At 34.7% G+C, this 23,165-nt stretch overlaps 1 protein-coding gene and 1 pseudogene across 4 annotated transcripts in view; both read right to left on the bottom strand.

The window, feature by feature from the left end:
- Erbb4 (erb-b2 receptor tyrosine kinase 4) overlaps positions 1-23,165 on the bottom strand; it is a 1,016,453-nt gene that overhangs the window by 345,649 nt on the left and 647,639 nt on the right. For all 4 annotated transcript variants that reach the window (XM_005070538.4, XM_005070537.4, XM_005070539.4 and 1 more), the window contains exon 4: positions 758-892. In XM_005070538.4, coding sequence (XP_005070595.1) covers positions 758-892 — 135 coding nt within the window. The remainder of the gene's footprint in view (positions 1-757; positions 893-23,165) is intronic.
- LOC101831218 lies at positions 6,212-7,190 on the bottom strand (annotated as a pseudogene).

Here is a 23,165-nt window from a genome sequence, read left to right as displayed (position 1 = left end):
TAAAAAAACTTCTGTGGTAGAAGTAGTACTATACTTTAAGAAATAGAGAATTCAGTAGTTTATTTCTGATTAAAAACTAAAAAGGTAAAAATTTTTCTTGCATACAAACTCTATAATGACTCATCTTGCATTATTGTGAATTGGGTTTGATTTTTTTTTTGGTTTGCTTTGTTTGTTTGTTTTTGAGACAAGGTTTCTCTGTGCAAACTTGCTTTGTAGACTTGGCATCCCTTGAACTCAAAGATCTGCCTGCCTCTACCTTATGAGTGCTGGGATTAAAGGTATGTAGCATTATAGCCCAATATTTCCAATAGGGCACTGAGAATTCTAAAAGAGAGAAATTAGAAGAATGACACTGGACAGCATTTTTCCATATGACATATGTGTGTAGGAAGAAATAACTGAGCTTTTTAATGGATTTGGAAGCCTTAATATCATCAGGGGCATGCTGAACAACAAGTTCACTATAACACAAGGCAAACGCATATTAAGGCATCAGAGAGGATGATGTGGGCTGTTGAAATGGTTCAGCAGATAGAGGCATCAAGTTTGTTGACCTGACTTCAATTCCTAGGCCCTATATTCTAGAAGAAGTGAAATGATTCCCACAAGTTGTCCCCTGACCTCCATGCATGCACCATGGCACAGACAGACAGACAGACAGTCAGAAAGAAACACACACACACATACACACACACACACACACACACACACAAGTGTAAATAAATTCATGTAAAAACCAGATAATGATACTCACATCCAGAGCTTCCATTTGTTGACACCAGAGTCATGTTGGAAGGCCATGGGTTCCTAACAATATCTTGCCAGTGTATGGTGTCAGCATAACACAGGAATTTGTTCTGGTCTACATAGACTCCACCATTTAGAATTTCTGTATTGGAAACAAAACCAACCATCAAGTTGTTATTTAAAAATTTCAGCTATCAGAAAGGCGTTTTTCAAATTTTTTCAATGTTAGAATCATATTATGAGCCAGAATGATTCTAGAAACATGTTCATTGATTCACTTACCTTGATTTCAACACTTCAAAAAGTTACAAGTGCAGACCAAAAATGTAAATAATTTTAATAAACATAGACAAATATTCAATATTTTGACAGAGGTATTTTTAATATCTGTGACTCTACCCTGAATTTATAGCAATACTACTTGTAATATTTCACAATGTACTATATTGATTTAATATTACATATTAGGTATTGATGATAATTATTTTATTTAAGGATAATATAATATATTAGGGTATGAATAATATCATTTAGTAGCATTCTTGTTATTTTATTTTTTCTTTGACTAGTCATTAAAACAATCCCAAAATATCGTTCCACAACCATGGACTGTGAAGTCTTAAGACTTCTGATACATTTCTTAAGACTTATTCAACCTGATGCTGACTAGAGTCTATAATTAGTAATAAGCATAAGGTAAAAAATGAAGATTAAATGTTGTGTTACAAGACATTTTCTCCCATCTGAAATGGTATAAATAGAATATTCAATCATTAAGAGTAACACAAAGAAAGATGTTTTATCGTTTCTGTTTGGAACTGGAACCTGGAAATGAGATAAAAATCCATGAAGGCTACATTTTACTTGATTGTCTATAACACAATTAATACTGATTATCCGAAGTAGACCCCAGGCACAGTATATTTCATATAAAAATCCTCCTTCACATACTTCTAGGTTACTCAGAAAGATTAAGGTAGTCCCTCCAAAATATTATTTAAAAGAAATTAGATATATAAGTAGTACCTTCCTGCCCAATATCTTCTAGAGTTTCTCTCTGTAGTCCAGTAGATAAATAATCTTAGAATAATTATATGATGGTTTGCAAAGTTTTCAACTACAACTACAAACTAAGAAAAACGAGTAACTGTCTTTTTAAAACAGCAGTAGGTAGATTCGATATTGGATCACCTACGATTAGAGCCAGTTACATTCCATGACCTTCTATGTGTTTATATTATCCACTACAGATACAGGATGGCTATGTTCTGATGTGAAATCAGAATAAGATAGGGTAGCAAACAGAAGAATCTCCCTGGAGTATGCTAATACATGAATGGATAAAGAAAAAAATGTTGCTTATACAAAATGGTACTTAGCTCAGCTGTGAAGAAGAACAAAATCATGTCATTTGCTGGAAATATAACTAGAAATAATGATGTTAAAGGAAATATCTGATGCATGAATATAAATGTCAGATGTTCTTATGTGTAGAGCTTAGGTATTATGTAGGAAAACAAGAAATTACATGCATGTAAATTGGGAATGTAGGTAAAGAAGAGATACGTGGGGGCTCAAATGGGATTTATAGGAGGTGTGCAAAGAATATGAGTAAAGAAAATAGAAGTGCATGATGTAGTTGTGTAAGATATCTATGAAATCCATCATTGTGTATAATGAGTATATGCCACTAAAATACACTAAAATTAAAATTTAAATAATAAAAGTATTTTATTGTTCAAGAACATCTCTCATTGGTAGTTATGAAACAGCAGCTTAAGGACATATTTCCATCCAATAAATTCCAACCAGTCAGAGTGTAATAGTGTGGAAAGAAGAGTCATGTCCTTTGAAGCCTTGAGAATCATCTCCCTGTACAGTTCTTCAAGGTGTTTTTAATACTTTTTATTTTTGCCTTTTGTATACCTGTTCCAAGATAAATATTTAGGAGTTTTCTGAAACTAGCATGAAATGAATGAATGAAAGAATGCGTAACAGCAGAGTAGCATTTGCTGATGCAAAATTGGTGGCACATTCAGAGAATCTGATGGTTCTGCATGTATAAAATCCTCTAGATTAATTTATATTTTTGAAAGTAGAGCACTTTCAAACTCAGTTCCATTGCCATCATCAATCTTTTCACTGCCTGTTGGTTCCACTTCTTGAAGAGGAGGAAAAAAAGAAACAAAGAGAAATTAGATCATCTTTCTTCCTCTAATACCTAGTTCATTATTTTTCACGACCCAACCATCCAACCATCATCAGAGCAGAAGGAAGATGTAAGGATGACTGTGAAAAGGATTTCTGTATTAATGTTGAGCATCAGGTTTCTAGGGGAAAATGTGCACAGGTCATATACTAATAACTTCCTCAGGAGACACTGTGTGATGCTCTTCAGCGCTAGGTGAAAGTAAAGAGTATTCCAACTGCTATTCAGGAAATGAAGTTTATTTTTATGTCTAGATATGGAAAAGTTCTACTGAAAAAAAAGACATGAGGAGGGAGGCTACAGCTCAAATATTCAAACATTATGAAAAAGAACCAACAACCTTAGTTTCTAGGAGTCACATTTTAATTCAAACTGTTCACATGGAAGAAATACACTCTCTATTGTCTACTTTTATCTGGATAGTCTCAAATAGAATCAGAATATATTATGATGAATAATAATCTCATCAAGTCTCTTTCTTTAGCAGAATTAATCTACTACAATTATTAACATTTGTTTCTTAGAATTATTACATTGGAGAGCTTGGCTTTTTCTTGGAAACACGGTACAGGAATGAGACAATAATAACTTAAAAACAAGCTTACATACAAAAGTTTCCAGTCAAGACACAATCATGATTAATCTAGATGCTACTTTTTGCCATGAAAGATCTGAAAGCCAATATCCTACCACAACTCTGTTTGGAGAGTTATACATTTTTAACTTTGAATACTGAATAGTTACTGTGTTTTAGCTTAAATAGCCAATTTACCTTTACGACATATGTCTTTCTTGATTTTCAAATGTTAAATAAATTGGTTTTCATTTATAGGAATGTACTAATGCACATAACTAGGTTTAACATTTATGTGAGTATACTAATGAATATATGATGTCACATTTGAAAAACATGTCTAACAAAATATTTTCAGACTAAATTACTGTCAGATAGGACAAATCATAACAGAAAATCAGAAGGACTTAGGGAGATTTTATTCTAATAAATTATCAAAAATGTCACCTGCAATTATGTCTATCTTTAGTAACCTAAGAACAGCAAATTTTTTATTCATTTTATTGATGATTTATTTGAAGAAAAAAATCCCACCTGTTTTATAATCACAGTTTTCTTTCACCTAACATGAAAATAAGTAACTAATACTTAAATTTTAGGATTGTAATTTCTATATAAAAGGAGGAGAGGAAAAACAATGAATGAGTTTTATGGACAGTCAAACAGGCACAAGTTTAGGTTGTAACCAGTGACTAAGTGTATCAAATAAGTGAAGAAGTTCAAGGCAATCTCATTCCACTGTACTCACAGTCCGCTGTGAAAACGTATCAAAGTCAATTAAGAAAGACACAAATAGATTCTTTGTAATTTAATCAGTTAGCAGAGGAAAAGATTTGAGCTTTCTTATTATATTGTATGAATCTATTTCCAGTAATTTTGCAAGACAGAACTGACTCTTACTAATGTATGTTAAAGTTATACTAAATTTGGCATTTCGTAAAAATTAAAGTATCATTCATTATTGAAAAATCTCATTAAACACTTAAATATGTTTGAGTCTTAAACTTTTCTCACTAAGTACATAGAGGTCAAGTGAAGGATGGAATAAATATTTTCATACTTAGAATACATAAATAACAATTTATATTAATGCTGTAATATGGGACTTAACAAGCACGTGTGCGCATTCATGTGTGCGCACCCGCACACACACACACACACACACACACACACACACACACCACTGTATTAAATTTAAATATGACTACACTAAGCTTCGTGAAGTTAAGGGACATTTTTCATAACTGTCTTTGTCCAATGTATGCTTTTACTTATATAACCAAACATAAGCCATGTAATTTCATGCCAACATTAATCATCAAATTTCTGCTATATTTTCTACTTTTATTTGCATTGTGACTCAATAAAATTAATGATGAAAATTATCCTTTTCTGTAAAACCATTTACCTCATTTTATCTGAGGCTGTGTTTAACTCAGAAAACACTTCTGTTTGTCAAACTTGTATCTCAGTATTGGGTATTGTAGAGGGAGATATGTAAATAGATGTTTACTAAGTTAAAATCTATAGACAGTAGAATTTACTGAGTATAAATTAAGTTAAACACACACATTATAATGTTAATATATAATTTTATGGTTAGACTTCTTGTTAACTGAAATGAAATAAATTTCATTATATTAAATGCTTACAACTTATAACATACATAACATAATTTGTAGGGATTATGGTTGAAGTTTACAAGTCACTTTAGCACATTTTAGTAGTATTTAAAAGCCCATTTTATCCATCAAAATCTGTTATTAATTAATACATGAATAATGATGACTTTGAGATATTGTATTTGGTCCCAAAATTTACTTAAGCTTATACAAATTCCCTATCACATACTATGGTATAACCTAAAATTATGCTGTAATACTCAATTGTAAGTCTATCTGGTAAAACTTCTGAACTTATTTTTAAGAAAATACAAAATGCTGATATGACATATGAAAAAGAATATGAGCAACTTACATATTGAAATCCTAAAACACTGGCCATTGACTGCTTTTTTTTCATTTAAATATCCTTTCGTTAATCTAATGGTAATACTTTTGTTATTCAAATAAATTCTTTTGTTATTCACTTTTCTAAAACTATTTATTATAGTGGATTTCCAGATAGTTTCTTTTGATAGACTCATTGTCATTATGTAAATATATTTTTTTCACTGTTCAAGGTTTATTTGGTGTTTTCATTGGCATGACACTTGGGTAGTTGGTTGCATTATCCATATGCAGATCTTACTTCTTATACAATATTTCAATGTATACTACAGACACATAATACACAAAATAATAATATCCGTTAGAACAGTTATGCACAGGATATGCATAATGGACTTACACACTGGAGCCAGGTCATGACTAACTGGGAACTCATTGGCCTAGGCATGTCTGATGAGGGTGCACAGCACAGACACAGGCTCATGGCTAATTGAAGCCTGTACACAATTGGCACTGTGCCTTGGAGACAGTGGGACTGTCATACCAACCAAGTCACCACTACATAAGTACCGCTTAGTATCAGGGTAGAACTGTGGGAAGTGAGGTTTCCTCCAGGCTACCTTAACACAACCACACTAAGCACAGCTCAGACACGTAGATAGATGTATATGTTCTCCATAGAAACTCTGCGGCAGCCTGGACAGTGAAGCCCTAGGGTATCTGAGGACTTCAGAACTGCAGCTGTTTCTGGATCCCCCAGAGCGTATCTACACTCTTCTACAAGCAAGCCTCCTCTTCATAAGTGACAGTCACCTTCACAACATCTGAGATTCCATTTTGTCCCAGGACACAAGGTACACTGAGGAAGACATCATTGTTGATTCCATAGAGATCCTTAATCATGATAGAAATGGGATGCACCCGCCTAAGATTCTTCATTATGTTCTCAGCCAAGTCGGCCACAGACAGGCCAATGGCCCAGGATGTATAACCCTTCAGTTTGATCACCTCATAGGCACTGTCAACCACCTGCTGGTGGACCTCCTTCTACTGCTCCTTGTCAGCATCGGTGCATAGTTCTGTATTCAGATTCCTCAGGGAGACACCAGCAACTTTCACGCAGCTCCACACGGACACACTGGAGTCTCCATGCTCCCCTAGGACCCATCCATGACAGCTGAGCGGATTAACACCCAACCTTTCTCCCATCAGGTAACAGAACCAAGCAGAATCCAAATCACAGCCATTTCTGATAACTCGGTTTTTGGGAAAGCCACTTATTTTCCAAGCCAGGTAGGTCACAATATCCACTGGGTTTGAAACAATAAGCAGCTTGCAGTTTGGGAATGATGAACTTGAAGATGTTCACGTTTTGCTAGACCAGATTGAGTCGGCTCTATCCCTCTTGCTGACGGGCTCACGCTGTGACAATGACCAGCTTGGAGTTTGTACTCACATTATAATCTTTGCCAGAGATAATTTTTGGTGTTCTGAGGAAAAGGTTGCCATGCTGGAGATCCATCATCTCTCCCTTCAGCTTATCTTCCATGACATCAACAAGGGCAGGCTTGTCTGCTAAGTCCTTCATTAAGATACTGATGGCACAAACCATGCTAACAGCACCCACCCCAACAACCATAATTTTGTTCTGGGGAACCTGTTCTTCCTTAAGTAGATTCACAATCAGCTGGTCCTTGAGGGTTGTCATCTTGGAATTTGAACTTTTGGGGACCACTAGTGCACGATGAACAGCATCGGTGGAAACAGCTGTGTGGTCCGGTAACCGAGACGCGGACACAGGTTCCAGCACCATGTAAATACATGTTTAAAAGAAAATGTGGTAAAATAATTTGTCACTGACCTATATGAAACAGTCTAATTGTGATGTGACATCCTCATTAAAAATACAGATGAATGTGGCATCCTGGTAGGTTTAGGAAGCTGAAACTATTTCTGTGACCCAATGTACTATTTTTAGTTACTACAGACAAGTGACTGAATCTCTCTCTTAAAAAAAAAACAGCTATTATAATTGTAAATGCAGTTACCCACATAACACTTTGGTCCCTTTACTGGCATTGGTAGTAAATATCTCTTAAAGAACTATTAACCACAATAATATAATAAAAATCTAATAAACAGGGATGAAATAGTTTACATCAATCCCTGACTATCTAATTGCCTCATTTTGTAGAAGTGCATCATATAGGTCAACCATAGCATGAAAATGATCATAAAAATACACTTGTCTAGTTATAGTGCAGACAACCAAATAATGCTTATATTAGACTTTTATTACCTATCAAAGATAAAGCATACAACCAAGAATTCAAAATCCAAAGTCACCATAAAGGCCATTTTCAAAATGAAGCTCCAAGCATTTATGGAATTTTTTTCAGAAACAAAGCAATGTATCTTTCTCACTGTCATCACCTTAAGCCACACAAGTCTGTTGGCAGATAATGATACAGAAGTAATATAGATCATATCATCCACCTGTAATAGTTAATACATCATCTCCGGAATGGACTTGGTCCATGGATTCCTGTATCTTTCCCAAACTCAGACCTTTCATCTGGGAGCACAATGAATTGCTGCTACCCCACTGGGTCAGCCCTCAAGGTTCATTATTAATAAGCTGAGACTCGAAAGGCTAATGAGAAACGGGTGCTTGAGGAGACAATGGCTCATTCATCATCAATCAAGCTTTGAAGTTTTTATACAGATGATTTAAGGAGAGTTGAAGTGTGCAAAATTGAAATGTCACATTTGTATTGGGAGGGGGTAACGGGTGATAATGTAAATGAGTGATGCAACCCTCTATCTTTCAGCTCGGTGATCAGAGTCAAAAGCTCATGGATGCGAATACCAAATGCGAGGTGGTAACAGTAGACAGTTTTTCAAGCAGGGCAAGGCATTATTAGACCCATTGACTGAAAATCAAGTTATAATAGAAAATATATGCAGGAACACCTTGATTTCAATATAACAGAACTCAGCAAATGTTGCCACAGTGTTTTAACTTACTAATAATGCCTCAGCGCACATGGCAATTCAGAGTTTTCCTTGTTTCCACTCAAGTACAAGCTCTTTGGAGTGATTTGCTGTGAATAACTAGTTACATAGAAGTTAGCCATCCTTTATAGCACTATTTTAACCATAATTTGACACAGAGCTCATGCTTTCACACCTTCCCTTATTTTTGGATGCTTTTCTTGTCCTCCATATATTGCTGTGGTTTCCTCAGAAATAAAAAGAAAAACCATAATGCACATCGTTCTTTGTTCATAATTTCTAAGAAAATGCCAAGAATGTGAAAGAAACTCTGGGCTAACAATACATCTCAGTGAGAAAAGGTGCTCTCTGTCAAGCCTTGTGAATTGAGTTCATTCCTGGATCCCTAAAACCCACATTGTGGAGAGAGAAAACTGATTCCTATAAATCATTCTCTGACCTCATACACTTGCCCACTAAAGAAATGAAGATCTATCAGTAGTTACTTCATTTCTTCACACTTAATCAATCATAATGTCCTGATGGAAATTCCTCACAGTTTTTCATTCTATATCCACCAATTCTCCTTAACTCAGATATTACCAACTCATAATACCTGCTATGTGACATGTTTTAGCCTACGAGTAAATAGAAAGGGTTTCTATTGTAGGTAGGAGAAATGAGAAACAAATAGACCTTTTTTCTAATATCAAGGTTTGACATATACAGGAAGGAAGTAGTACTGATTCTAGGTGATGAGATCAAACAAATTTCAACGCCTAGCTTTTATTTGCTAGCTGTATTATATTTCTCACTATTTCAAGGTACAGTTCTAACCTCCATAGTGGCGTTTCTGGAATTGTAATACCAATCAATCACTGGTTCTGTTTTAAATGTAACAGTTATTTAAGCAGTAGTTTACTTTATGGTATAAGTGAGGCTTTTGTTTTCATGTATTTACATTCATAGTCCATTACTTGGTAATAAACTGGAGAGTACCTTAAAGGAGAAAGTTTTGTTTCTATTTTATTTATTTTTCTGGTAAGCTGGTTAAAAGATATTACAACCTGCAACCATAAGGATCCTGGAATAAAGTCCATTTTATTTCTCCAACCTCTTCAGTGACAAGAAGAGGGTTCAGTTGCTAAAAGAAATGCTCCAAATCAAATCATTTAAAAGGAATGGATGTGTGTATGCTGCCTATTAATCATGGTAAAGAACTGTCCATGAACAATTAAATTCTGTTGATCTGAATTAAGCCAAAAAAATCACATACAGCAGAAAGGAATCAAATTTCTTCCCTGACTGTCAAATGACCAACTACATGTTATATTTAAAAATTCTAAGTAATGTTAGTAATCGGGAGACAAAGAGCTGTCATACAACTAATAATCTACATATCATTTCAACATCTTTTCTTTTTTTGCTCAAAATCATGACTGCAAAATTCATCTACCAATATTACATTCATTGCTGCACAAAATTATGATGTCTTCAACTCTGTGTTTATGGTAAATACATACATTTGACATTTGGGTTCCTATAAGTGATATGCTATATTCTAGAACACCTCTTTGATGCAAAGTTATGAGCAAAACTATTTCATGTGCATATTTGGAAATGAAATTCACTGGATGTAGTGATTAGATTTCCAAAGTTATATTATCAACTTTTATTCTCATGAGTTTATAGAAATCTACATGCTTCAGAGTCTTAACTATCCTTATGTTTTGTTTTAGTTGGGTTCTCATATTTTATTCCTATTATCTGGTTGTTCATCTAGTTGGTATGCATATTAGTATTTTAATTTTAACATTCCTCCAAAACTAAGTAACTTAAGGCCATTAAATACTATGCTGTAAATAAAATGTTAAGGGATAAGAGGATCCATTTCTAATTCTTAAAAAGGGTCTTAGTGTGTTCCAAACCATTATAAAGAACATAATTAACGAGCAATTAGTGTATCATATGCCATCCCAACAATTCTATTGATGGAGGAGCCTGGTATAACATTCTTAAAACTAATCTGTAAATGATCTTAAAAGTATATTAATATATATTGACAATTATAAAAACTACAAAATATGGATATTTGATGATGTGTACCCAAATTTATAAAAAGTAAACACCGCTGTGATAATAGCCATGAGCACATTTCAAGGTACATAAACAGAAAACACCAATGATTTAGTGGCTTCTTGATATTGAAATAGAATACTCCCTTACATAAAGCTCAAATACATCTATGTTCTGTCCAGCAGAAATCTATCATTACAGACAACAATCCTCTTAAATGACTGCTCCAAGTTTCTAGAAAATGTAATTGCTTTGGTAGGAAAAAAACAGCAGAGTTCGATGTTTTCATTTCCAATAAAGGGAAGAAGTCATATTAGTACCAGAAATGATTTGTCCCTTTTATTTACAAGCTTTAATACAATAAGCCTGGGATATACTGCAAGGTCACTTTCAAATATCTCACCTACTATATTAGTTTGTATCATTTTAATAACTCTTCTTACAATGTGTGATTTTTTCACTTCTTTAGAGTGTTTATAAATGATGGTTTTCCTATATGACAGTAATAACAGCATCAATGTGTATGTTTGTTTCTGGCAAGATAAAACTTGCAAATAAAAAATAAAGCAAGAAAAAAAGAATTGTTAAATCTTGTAAAATGATTATTGGATTCTCAACTTTATCAAAATTTTAAACCTATATAAAATAATATTAAGGATAATGCAAAGTGGGGACCTGGATTATTCATAAACAAAAGCAGTAATACACATTGAAAGCAAAAAACATTTTAAAAAGAAGGAATGAAATAATTCAGGATACACTAGCACACAGAAATACAGTAAAAAGTCACATTGAGTAAATATATTTAAATATATTTTTGTAACTTTTAAATTTTATTATAAAAACATAAATAAATAAAAATATTACAAATCAAAATTAACTAGACTCAACGTATACACAGCTCAATGAAATTCTGTAGAGTTAGAAAGGAAGCTGTTGACCTTCATGTTGAATTTACTAGAATACATTTTATTACTTCTTTGGAGAAAACCAAGAAGGAAAGGATGTTTGGATAAGGGTGATGATTCTTGTGCATTATTAGCTGTCAAAGCATGACATGCCAGTTGCATATATGATAAAAGGACAGATAAATATCTTTGTATTTTATATAAAATAATCAAGATAATTTAGAAACAGGTCTTTTAACTATTCACACAATAATTCTTTTAAACTCCCGATTAGGTTTTCTTGTTTGTTTACTTCATGTTTATCAATTCATGGAGTACATGATTCCTTTTATTTTCTTCTACGAATGTAAATGATGCTGGAATGTCTTCAAGTCTTTTCCCATATTAGTTTTGTCACTTACTGGGACTCTCTATCAGCTCATACATAGCATCGTTGCTACTTCTTTACTGTTGATTACAGACAAACTAGTTAAAGTTTATTTCCTATCTTCTACGAAAATTGAAAATTTTAACATTCTCCATTGGATTGCAGTGTTACAGATAATGTATGTAAAGTACCTGGATGTTTAAAGGTTATATGTACTTCAAAACAGGTTATCAGCTCAGTTTAGGGAACTCTTTTTATCTGAAAACTTGTTATCCTGAGGACCAGATTTTAGAGTCTGTAAAACTTTAGCGCTCTTGCACTGTGTAATCCTGGATACTTAGTGAGTTAGGCTCTAAGGCATATCTTATCATTTCTGTAGCCACATTCTGTGACCACATTGTGAACTCCCTCTCTTACTTCAGTTTGGTACTTGTTTCACAGGTCATAAGGTATCCACTGACAGTCTCCCTGTGACCTTCACTTCCATATTCAATAAAAACAAGGTCAATTCCAAGAGCCCAGGGTAAAGCAGAGATCTTCCAAGGCCAGGATCTTGCAAGCCTCCACCTGGATAAACTAGGAAATGCAGAACAATACCAAAGGTATCTGGGCAACTTAGGACAGTGGAATGGTGAGACTGTTCCACACACTGCTCTCATTTACCAAGATTTTATTATATCCGTAAAATGGACAACAGACACTAGATATATGAAAACATGATAGAATAACACTGCCAGCTGACCAACGGAAATATAGGTCATTACGGGGGAATTACAATGATGGAGGCTCTCCCATCCTGGATTCTTGAGGGAGGACCTAGGCCCTGCCCTTAATGAAAAGACAGACTCTGGAGATCCCCCATGGTGTCCTTCACCCTCCTTGGGGTACGGAATGGGGATTGGGTAGGGGACTGGGGGACCTGATGGGGGAGGCAAGTGAAGAGGAGAGGGAGAGGGAGCTGGGACTGACATGTGAAGCAAGCTTGTTTCTAATTTAAATTAAAAAAAAAAAGAAAAAAAAAGAGTAGATGTTTAGTTTGGGAGAAAATTGAAATGAATTAATCCCCACTAAGGTGATATTGAGAGCAAACAAAAGTTTGAGAACCATGACTCTTATGAAATCTGTATGTATGCACATGTGTATATATTTAAGTAAAATAATGGACTTGAGTAACTAGACTCCAATTAACAAATGAGTAATAATTGAGAATGTAGATGAGTTTTCACACTCTTGAGATGCTTAGATCACTACATGCCCATGGTCTGATAAAAGGCACCTGTAATAAATGATTTTTGTTGTAATTTCTGGCATATAAAATCCAATACTGGCTTGAGAAAAAAAAAGTTAAAACTCAGTACTGCATTTACTCAGAGAACGGACTCAAAGACTCAAAGTTACATACACATGCTGCTTGATAAAAAAACAACTCATTATCCTTTTTAGTTACACTATAGTAGATAAGCATATATTTTATCACCACCAGCACTGTAAGCCTCATTTTTCACAACTGAAAAATTATTTTCATGCTCTTAATGTCTAATAACACCGCAAAGTCTGCCTATTAAGCAATAATATGCCTATGTCTTCCAGATTAAGTAAAAAATGCCCTTCACTACAGATTGGTTCATCTATCCCAGATTTAATAAAAGTCGTTGCATTTTATTTTAGGTAATAGAGATGCTTTTTAAGATTAGACATAATGAAAACAACAAATGTTAAAATGCCTAGCTAGATAATATGGTTCAGTTAAATCAGAAGTCCAACACAAGAGATGTGGTTCTCTTCCTAGGATATGGAGACAAACAGAGAACCATGATTCTGGCCTGTAACATATGCTAACATCAACAAAGAGTAATTTTATCCCCGAGTCTCATTCTACTTATTCATATAAAAAGGTACTAACAGAACCACACTAACAGCACGGTCATGAGGCCCAAATGAGTGGCAATGCTCCACTCCGTGTGGAAAAGCTTGGAAATGCTCACTGCATTGTTGCCACTCAGCGAATGTCCAGCTGATGCACTGTTAACACTGAGGGATAGCAGGAACGGCTCTCCAGTGAGGACTTTTTTCCTATCCTTCCCAGTAACTTCCACTTATTCCTCTCCTGAGCATCCTTTAAAAGAGAACCGGCACAATTGTTTTAATTTAGAAAATTAGAGTTTGTACACTTTTTCATTAAGAAAAATAAAACATTTTTGTGATGTGTATTTTACTTTTTTTTTCATCGTGAAAACTTATTTCACGTTTGTGATGGTAAACTAAAATTAATAATTTTTTAAACAGCTTTTTAAATTTATTTATTAATTTTTACATCAAGAGTCAAATTATCCAAAGAAAAACAACTATAAAGCCCTATGGATTTGAATAGCAAGGCAGTTAGACTTTTTAACCTACTTATCTGACTTTCACATCTTTTAGGGACATATTATAAGGTACTGAGCACTCATAAAACTACTGGAATCATTAAATGAGCATTTGTGCAGGATGGGTGGGAATCTTGTCCCCAAAAGGCATATCGGACAAGAGACTATGATCAAGCAAGATACCTAATGCCTCACAAGATTCCAGTGAGGATTCCAGGGTCTGGCTAACTTGTCATTGTGGACCTCACAGTAATAGCTCTTCCTAAATGCTACCTCTACTTGAATATGCATAGTATCACATTTCCCTTAATTAAGAAAACTATGTAGGGAAATTTTTAAAAGCCTCATGTTACAGTTGAGAAAAATAGCTTTAAGTACTAAATAACTGGCCAGTGTGTTTCAGGAAACTGAGAGTCCAAGTCAGTCTAAGTGCTGAATTGGGATTCTAATTTCAAACTTTTAGCCCATATTCCTTGCACCACAGGAAGGGATGTCTGGGAACTAGAAAGAAAACATAGCATAAGCAGAGCTGAGGTGCACTCTGTCTTCTGCAGTCTACTCCCAAGCATAATTAAGAACTCAGCAATTTCCCTGAAGCACTTTCCAAAAATATTTTATTGAGTTGAAAGGTAAAATTATGCTTTTAAGGGATTATTTCTACATGAGAAGCACCACATTTAGAGTCTTGGCTCTGCTAGACTGTCTGGACCACATCCCACCCTCATCACGAAGGTGGATTCCTTCTGCCTCTGTAAAATCAGGCACAGAGGAAAAGGCAGTACAATGAAACTTGACGGAATTCAGCCTACTTAAGGAAAAGCCTTCCATTCACTAAAGAGATTGAGGTTTTTAAAGGCAATTTTATTATTTTCAAGTACTGTGGGAACTCTACTCTGAGTCCTTGGAGTTCTGGTTCAATGAATAAGGTAAAATGGGTTTTAATTACCATCCCCAATGTCAGAGGCCTGAAAGAATTTGACTCTATGCCCCTTGCAATTTCATTTCTAAGAACAGGAAAATTGGGTGGCTTACATATATCAGTGTTGGTTCTCCTAACAAATCTACATTTTAAATTTGGTTTTTCAAACATATTTATAGCTGTTGATTAAGTAACAAAAATTAAAATGAAATAAACTATGAAATAATAAGTCCAAATCACTGAAATTTGTTTTCTAATTAAGCTTCATAGTCTAATCAGATAGAAGACAAAGAAAATAAAACTTAAGTGTGGGAAGAGAGAAAATTTAAAAATGAAAAGTAATGTCTGAGCCTAACCAAAGTATCTTCCATGCAGGCATTCTTACTGAATTCTATGCATTTATATATTAAGATATTAAGAGAAGAACTTTTTAAAGTTATTTTAATATTTATTTTAAATATTTTAAAATTTACCATTTGATACACGATACATTTAAATGAATCAATCATTTATTATGTATATTACATGACTTTTTATTTATGTGAGTAAAGGGAAGTGATTTTTATTTGGAAGTTTGACGAATTTTACTGATTTTATATGGATACATTGGATACATTTTATAAATGTGTTGAGAAAAAAGGTAAAAATGCAGGGACATTTTTATTCTACCACTAGCAAGATTATATGTTCAAGCAAGTGTGTGTGTATATATATATATATATATATATATATATATATATATATATATATGTTTTTTTAAATAAAAAGGCTGTGCTACATCACATACAAAGTAACAAAGTATATCAGAAGACATAATTTAAATTTCATATGAAACTAAATATCTCATTGGGAATTCAATAAAATATGAACTATATATTTTATTATTAACTAATAAAAGTTAATATTACAAAATTATCTTACATATACTCATATCTTATGGCTAATTTGATTTTGTACACATATACTCATATATAGCTAGGTGATACTCAAAATAATATTACATTAAAATTAAACTTTATTGAACAATCCCCACTGCTGACCATGACTAGGTTAGTTTAACATCATGGAACACTAGTTACATATTAAAGAACATATCAGGGTTCCTCCAGTGCTACAGTTCTATTTTTAGTATCATTGCATATGTATTCTTACATCAAATTAGACAACACATTGAACAACAAAACATAACTTACTGGAAAGCTACAACATTTTGAGAATTTCTACTGACATATCTAGTTCAATGTTTTTATTTTATTTCAGTGGTGAGAACAATTGCCTGGCAACATCTGGCTAGTACTATTCCAACTTCGATACAAACATAAACAACATCAAAATTTGTGTGTACTGAGATCAGAAAAAAAGGTGATTATTCTATACCCAAAAATACTTTTTAGAAACAATAAAACAATTAAAGTTTATAGGGGTTTTTGTAGTTATCTAATATTTCATTTCTCTGGAGCTTCAAGAGTTATAATCTTAATTGCCACTGAAGGAAGCTGGCTGATATGTACCTAGCTATTTCCATGCTTCAAAGCTTTCAGAACCATCTGCTTGTTGGCAGGTGTAATTAATTAGCTAAGTGGAAAAGATGCTTCCTTTTAGAGTGAATAGGAGGAGAGGAGGGACAACTTCGTGAAAGCCCCATCCTTGCAGACCCATTGGCTGGGTGCCTCTGGGCAAATTTTCTATGCTGAAAACTCATTGAATTTAATGGTTCTTAATTTCACAAGATTTCTAATTACAGCTAGGATAATAAGATGTTATCCAAAAGTTGAAAAAAAAACTTGGCACATTTTCAAGGAAAATCCTTCTACACAATGTAGACATCCTAAAGCATAGAAGTTCACTTACTGATACAGTTTATCCATTTATTCCTTCAACTTTGCTAATAAGCATTTTTATTCTATTTGGTTGACTGGTGGCAAATGAATATTAATAATTGTAAAATGCATCATGCTAAATTTTGTATTTAAACATTTCAGATGGGTGGACATCTCCACTCAAAGTATAACATATTAATTTAATAGATTTAGAAGAGACTACATTTATGAACATAAATGAAAATGCAAAGATTAGAAGAATCCTGATAATTTTACCATTGTATAATGTTTTCTAAGCCATTACTAAAAAGATCTAGGTAAAGAGGAATTTCACATATAAACTCCAATTATTTCAACTTATGTAGGGTGAAATTTAGTACTCCACCATTAGCTATATGGCGTACTAGAGGCACATACAGATGAGGTAATAAAAGGGCAGTTTACCTCACCGCTAACCGTACCCACTTTAGGCGTGACTAAAGACATATTCGTATGTAGGCGGTGAACCACATCACTAGCCAGGCCCACATTTGGGCATGGCTAGAGGCATGTTTGGAGGAGCAGCAGAACCTCTCAACCTCTTTTCATCTTTCAGTTTGGGGGTGAAAGGCTTGACTCATCTGGATTGCTTGTTTTTCCCTTGTGAGTAATTTCTTTTTTTTTTAATTATGTTTAAGTATGTCCCTGTTATCCCAGATCTCTCCAAGACCTTTATCATGAAGGGGTGTTGTATTTTGTCAAAGGCTTTTTCAGCATCTAGTGAGATGATCATGTGATTTTTGTTTTTCAGCTTGTTTATTTATTTTTTTATCATTTTTTATTTTAATTTTAAATAGCTTGTTTTACATGTCAATCCCTGTTCCCCTCTCCCTCCCCTCCTCCCGCACTCTCCTTCCACCCTCCCTCTCACCCTATTGCCAAATCCTTCCACATAGAGGATATCTAGAGTCTATCATTTTACTCTTGGTAGGGTCAAGGCACTCCCCTAAGAGTCCAGGCTGAGAGAGCATCTCTCTTTGTGCTATAGGCACATGAAGACAGATTGTATACCAGGGATAGACACTGATCCACAGCTCAGGGCCCCATAGGTTGCCCAGGCCTTCTCACTGACACTCACATTTGGGGGGTCCAGATCAGTCCCATTCTGGCCTCCCCACTGTGGGTCTGGGGTCCAAGTGCACTCCCCTATTCAGATCAGCTGTCTCTGCTGGTTTTGCCAGCCCATTCTTTGCCAATTTGCTCATCACTCCTCTCTCTCTGTCACTGGGTTCCTTGGGTTCAGTTCAGTGCTTAGTTGTGTGTTTGCCTCTGCTTCCATCAGTCACAGGATGAAGGCTCCCGGATGGTTATAGACATCAAGTTCATTATCAGGAATGGGCATTCGAGGTGGTCCTTCCACTATTGCTTAGCTTGCCAATTGATGTTATACCTTTAGATCACTCGAGGTCACTCTGGTGCCTGATCTGTCTTCGATCCTATGATTCCCTCTTCCCCCTATTTTATCCCCACCCCTCAACTTCCTGTTCCCCCATGACCAACTCCCTTCCTCTTTACCCCCTCTATTCTTCCCAGGTCCCACTACCCCCCCCTCGCCGTGTTAATTTCTACAATAAACAGTTACCTATACCCTCAAGTGTGCGGTTTATCGTTGCAGCATCAAACTTACAAAACAAAGCTCCTCCAAACACTCAAACATTTTCTCATGCTAGGTCTTAAATGGCTGTGGTGATGTAAATGCAACCTTGAAGATAATTGCCACAACTAACAAGTGATTGACTTGCTCTGGGGTGGGGTAATCAGGAGACAAGGTGATTTCAGTTTTGATTGGAACAACCAGAAATATAGAATCTACTGCCCAATACCCCAATCAAAGTAAAACATTTCTGAAGCCCAATGAACATACCTAGTTTATGTAATATGTGAACTTTTCGAGAACGACTGCTTATCAACAACCACACAGGTAGGCTCATAGACCCAGCAACCACACAGATAGGCTCCTAGACCCAGGGAAAAAGAAAAGCAGGCAATTGTACAGTAAGTATGAGACTGAGAAGGTGTCAAATATCCTAGATTTACATTAACCATGACACCAATGGATTCTTCCACATGTACTCCCCATACCAATCATTGGAATGAAGGTGAAATAAACCTCTGGTGACAATGACTGAAAATGTGTGCTGCCGATACATCTCCAAAGACATCACCCTCACACCATAGAAATCACATTGAAATGTCAAATAGATGAAGACTTGCAAGGCTCCTGGAAGATAACTATCATATTTACATGAATTTGCTTATAGGTTAATTCATTAATTGGATAACAGAGGGAAAACAAATATAGTTGAAAGGAACTTGAGCCTTACTTTATAGTTTAGAAAAAAAGAAGGATGCCAAAGAAAGCTACATTTTAGAGATATTCCAAGGAGCTATGGAGATGTCTTGTTTAGTGTAATGCCTGTCATTCAAACCTGATTCTGAATTGGTATTTTCAGTGTCTATGAAAAAAGCTACTCATGGAGAACAGGCCTGTTGGAATGGAGACAGGCAAGTTCTTGGTACTTGCTGGCAAGCTAGTCTAGCCCATCAAGGAACTCTGGGCTCACTGAGACTCCTTGTCTAAAAATATATGGTGGGGAGAGATAAGGCAGAATTCCAGACATAGACCTTTAACACACATACTCTTCACCACATACACACACACACACACACACACACACACACACACACACACACACACACACACACGGGGTGGGGGGCGGTGGCTTAGGATATGTCTAGATAGTTTAGCTTTGCATTAGCCAAGCAGGTGAAAAGTGCTTGATCTTAGATCCTTAGAGATGGAAAAAGAAGCTATTTTCAGCGTGTATATTCCACTGTTTCAAAGAGAATACTTTTAAACAAGGAGTTTATTTCTCTACAATACATACATGTTCATTGTAACAAATAAACTGAATGATTTTTCAGGTTCTGCTAACACCAAGACTGAAGTCTAAGAAAATTACATTAATGTCATTTCTTAATTACATCTGAAAGATAAAATGAAAAAAAAGATAAAATAATAAGATCCTTTCTTTTGGGAAGATGAACATGGTGCAAGAAATATATATTATCATTGTTTTAAACTGTTGCTCCACTCTATAAAGTTTCAATGAGTAACCAGAAGATCTGTGGGATCAAATTGGACCTATAGTTTATTCTTTCCTTGTACTTAACATGGAAGAATATTAGCCTCATCTTTCATATTATCACTGTTAGCACTTCAGAAATATTTGCTTATATTGCCTATTGCTTAGCCAGTACTTTATCCTAAATGTGAGTATTTTCTTTACTTTTAGGGACCAATTAAACCATTAAGAGCAGTGGTTCTCAACCTTTGTGGCTTCATGTAAGATCATTGGAAAACAGGGACATTTACATTTCCCTTCATAACAGTAGCAAATTACAGTTATGTAGAAGAAACAAAATAATTATAATGTTGGCGGTCACCACAGCATGAGGAACTGTATTAAAGGGTGGCAGCATTTCAAAGGGTGAGAATCACTTTAAATTTTAAAGGGTTCTCACTAGCTTCTCTGAGAATTATTAAGTTAGACCTTGATCTGTGATCCTTAAATGCATATTTTCTCTTGACTATGCAGGTTTAGAGGAGAACAAAAATCTAGGTGATATAATACCTGAAATCACAAAGATTTTTGTTTGTTTGTTTCACTTCATAAGTATGTACTTTGACAATTACACACAAGCACAAGCACGCACATGTATACCCCCCCACACACAGAATTCTGATATATTCTGGACCTCTACCCTTACCTTATCTCCATTTCAAACCTATCAACCCCATTCCTCCCTTCTGACCCCCTTTCTAGATTCATGACTTGGTTTTAAACAGGACCACATGTTTGATAACTGGTCCCTCAGTGGGATGACATGCAGTCTGTAAATGACTTTATCATCAAGAAAGGAAGAAAATGTTTGTAGAAAATATAAGGTTGTGAAATAAAAATTGGCAAAGTGAGATCTTATTACTTTACGTATTTTTCCTGTTATATTATTCAAACAGTTCTTTCTAGACCTCCAAATAATAGGTGGTCTCTTTCCCAAAGTATATCATACTTATCTATAAAACTATAGTGTATTTCCTTGATTGATCTCTCGTCATTAACTAATACATAAACCACAGCATGGGGTTATGGTCTCATGATTGAAATACAACTGTTATAACAGAATATGTCAAAGTTTGGTAAATGGTCAAACTTACAGAACATGTGAATTAGAAAGATACTGAAAGTAGAAATTTAAAAAAATATATCTAGGTTTTGCCCTCTGGTAAACTGAGGAGTTAATACATGAAAGAACAATATCTCATCTCGACAAGCAAGTGAGAAATAAATGTTCTTAGAAACAAGTATTGTGAATAAGAAATACACAAATGAAATGGTATTTGATAAAAATGGGCATTTTCATAGATATTAGATGAAATTGTAAAGTGAAAATTAGAGAGAAAGGTGAACTTCCAGAAAGCCCAATATTAAGAGTTATAGAGAGATAACTCAAAGACAGTATATAAGAATACACTATTTTAAAAATTAGTTATACTTATCTTAAGGAAAAAATAGCCATAAAATAGTATTTTAAAACACACCAACCAAAAACAATAAAAACCTGGGATTATATACTTAAAATTTCAAGATACTGGGAATCACTCCAGATTTCAATTAAAAATAGATTTATAGACAAAAACTGAACTTTGTGGTATATGCCTAAAATCTTACAATTGGCAGGAGAAGTCAGGGTGAATGCCATAGTACTAAGGCAATCCTGTTGACATTCTGATTTCCATAACCATCTTGACTAAAAATAGGACTCAAAAATGAACAAATAATAATCAATCAAAGAAATGAATAAGAAACAATGAGTTGAGCTTGCCAAAGTTATATTTCTGTTGCCCATTAAAATACCTTGACAAAAAGGTAACAGGAGAAGAGGGGCTTATTTGGTTTACCTTCAAGGTTATAGTTCAACACTAGGAGGAATTCAAACCAGTTATTCCAAACTCCTAGTCACCTCATATCCATAGCCAAGAGCAAAGAGAAATAAATACATGCATTCTTGTTTGCTTGCTTGTTCTCAGTTCAGTTTCTCTAGTACTGTAGAATCCAGGAACACTTTCCTAGAGATTATTACCACCCATGTTAGCTTGGGTCTTCCCACATCATTTCGCTTAATTCAGACAGTCCCCACAGAGACGCCCATATACCAACCCAATGTCACTAATCTCTCTTGGAGACACTCTACCCAGGTATTTCTAATTGGGTTAATTTGACAATCAAAGGCATATCAGGGAGGTAAAAAGGTTACACAGAGTCTGAAGGTGTCAGAGAAGAAACCAAAGGGATCAAAATCCATCATGTTTCTAATAGGAACTATGTGTTATAAAGTACACTTCAAACATTGAATAATACTTTTGGTGTACACGGAAGACACAGCCAACCCATTCATCAGATTGATAAATATATTGTGAACAGCACAGAAGGAAATAATTTTAGATACAGTGATTAACCCTTTGTGGGGAGTGGTAGACATTTGTGAAGATTTCAATTGGGAAAATGTAGTAGTAAAGCAGTGAAAAGATTGAAGATATGCACTATCAGATGCAATCAAGGATGTTGGTATAGGGATAGAGGACTACAGTCCTCCTCAGAGGAAAACTAGCAGAGCTTCATGAAATACAGCTGACTGGTGCAAACAAATGGCCTGCAATACTAGTGGCACTCACAGAATGAATGATTCCAGGAAGAATCTATTGAAAATGGGACTTTGATTACAACAAATTGTTCAAGAAAAAGGTTTCATAAGCATATAAATAAGATTATACCATAGATTTCTGTCTGCCATATGTATTTTTAAAACCATATTAACAAAATACAATGATGTTGAGATGATTTACAAAATACAGAAAAAATTTAATTATTAAGTTAAAATGGTTAAAAACCAAAATTTTCTCGAATGCAGATGAAGACTTGAATGTGCCTTCCATTGTGTGAACTTCTTACATTCACAGTGAGTCTGCATGCTTCCATGGTGATTCGATTTACCTTTGAATTCAATGAATGATTTTAATAAAATCAACATTTAAAGTAAGTTTTTATCTGAAAATCCAGTCTTTGTGACATTTTTATCACCATCCCTGTACCAAAATGAGAATTCCAAGATTCTCAGATGTGAATGGAAAC

Source organism: Mesocricetus auratus, unplaced genomic scaffold, assembly GCF_017639785.1.
Source record: "Mesocricetus auratus isolate SY011 unplaced genomic scaffold, BCM_Maur_2.0 Super-Scaffold_100010, whole genome shotgun sequence".
Classification (NCBI taxonomy): domain Eukaryota; kingdom Metazoa; phylum Chordata; class Mammalia; order Rodentia; family Cricetidae; genus Mesocricetus; species Mesocricetus auratus.
Note: the sequence above shows the minus strand (reverse complement) of the source record. Positions and strands in the feature narration are given on the sequence as shown.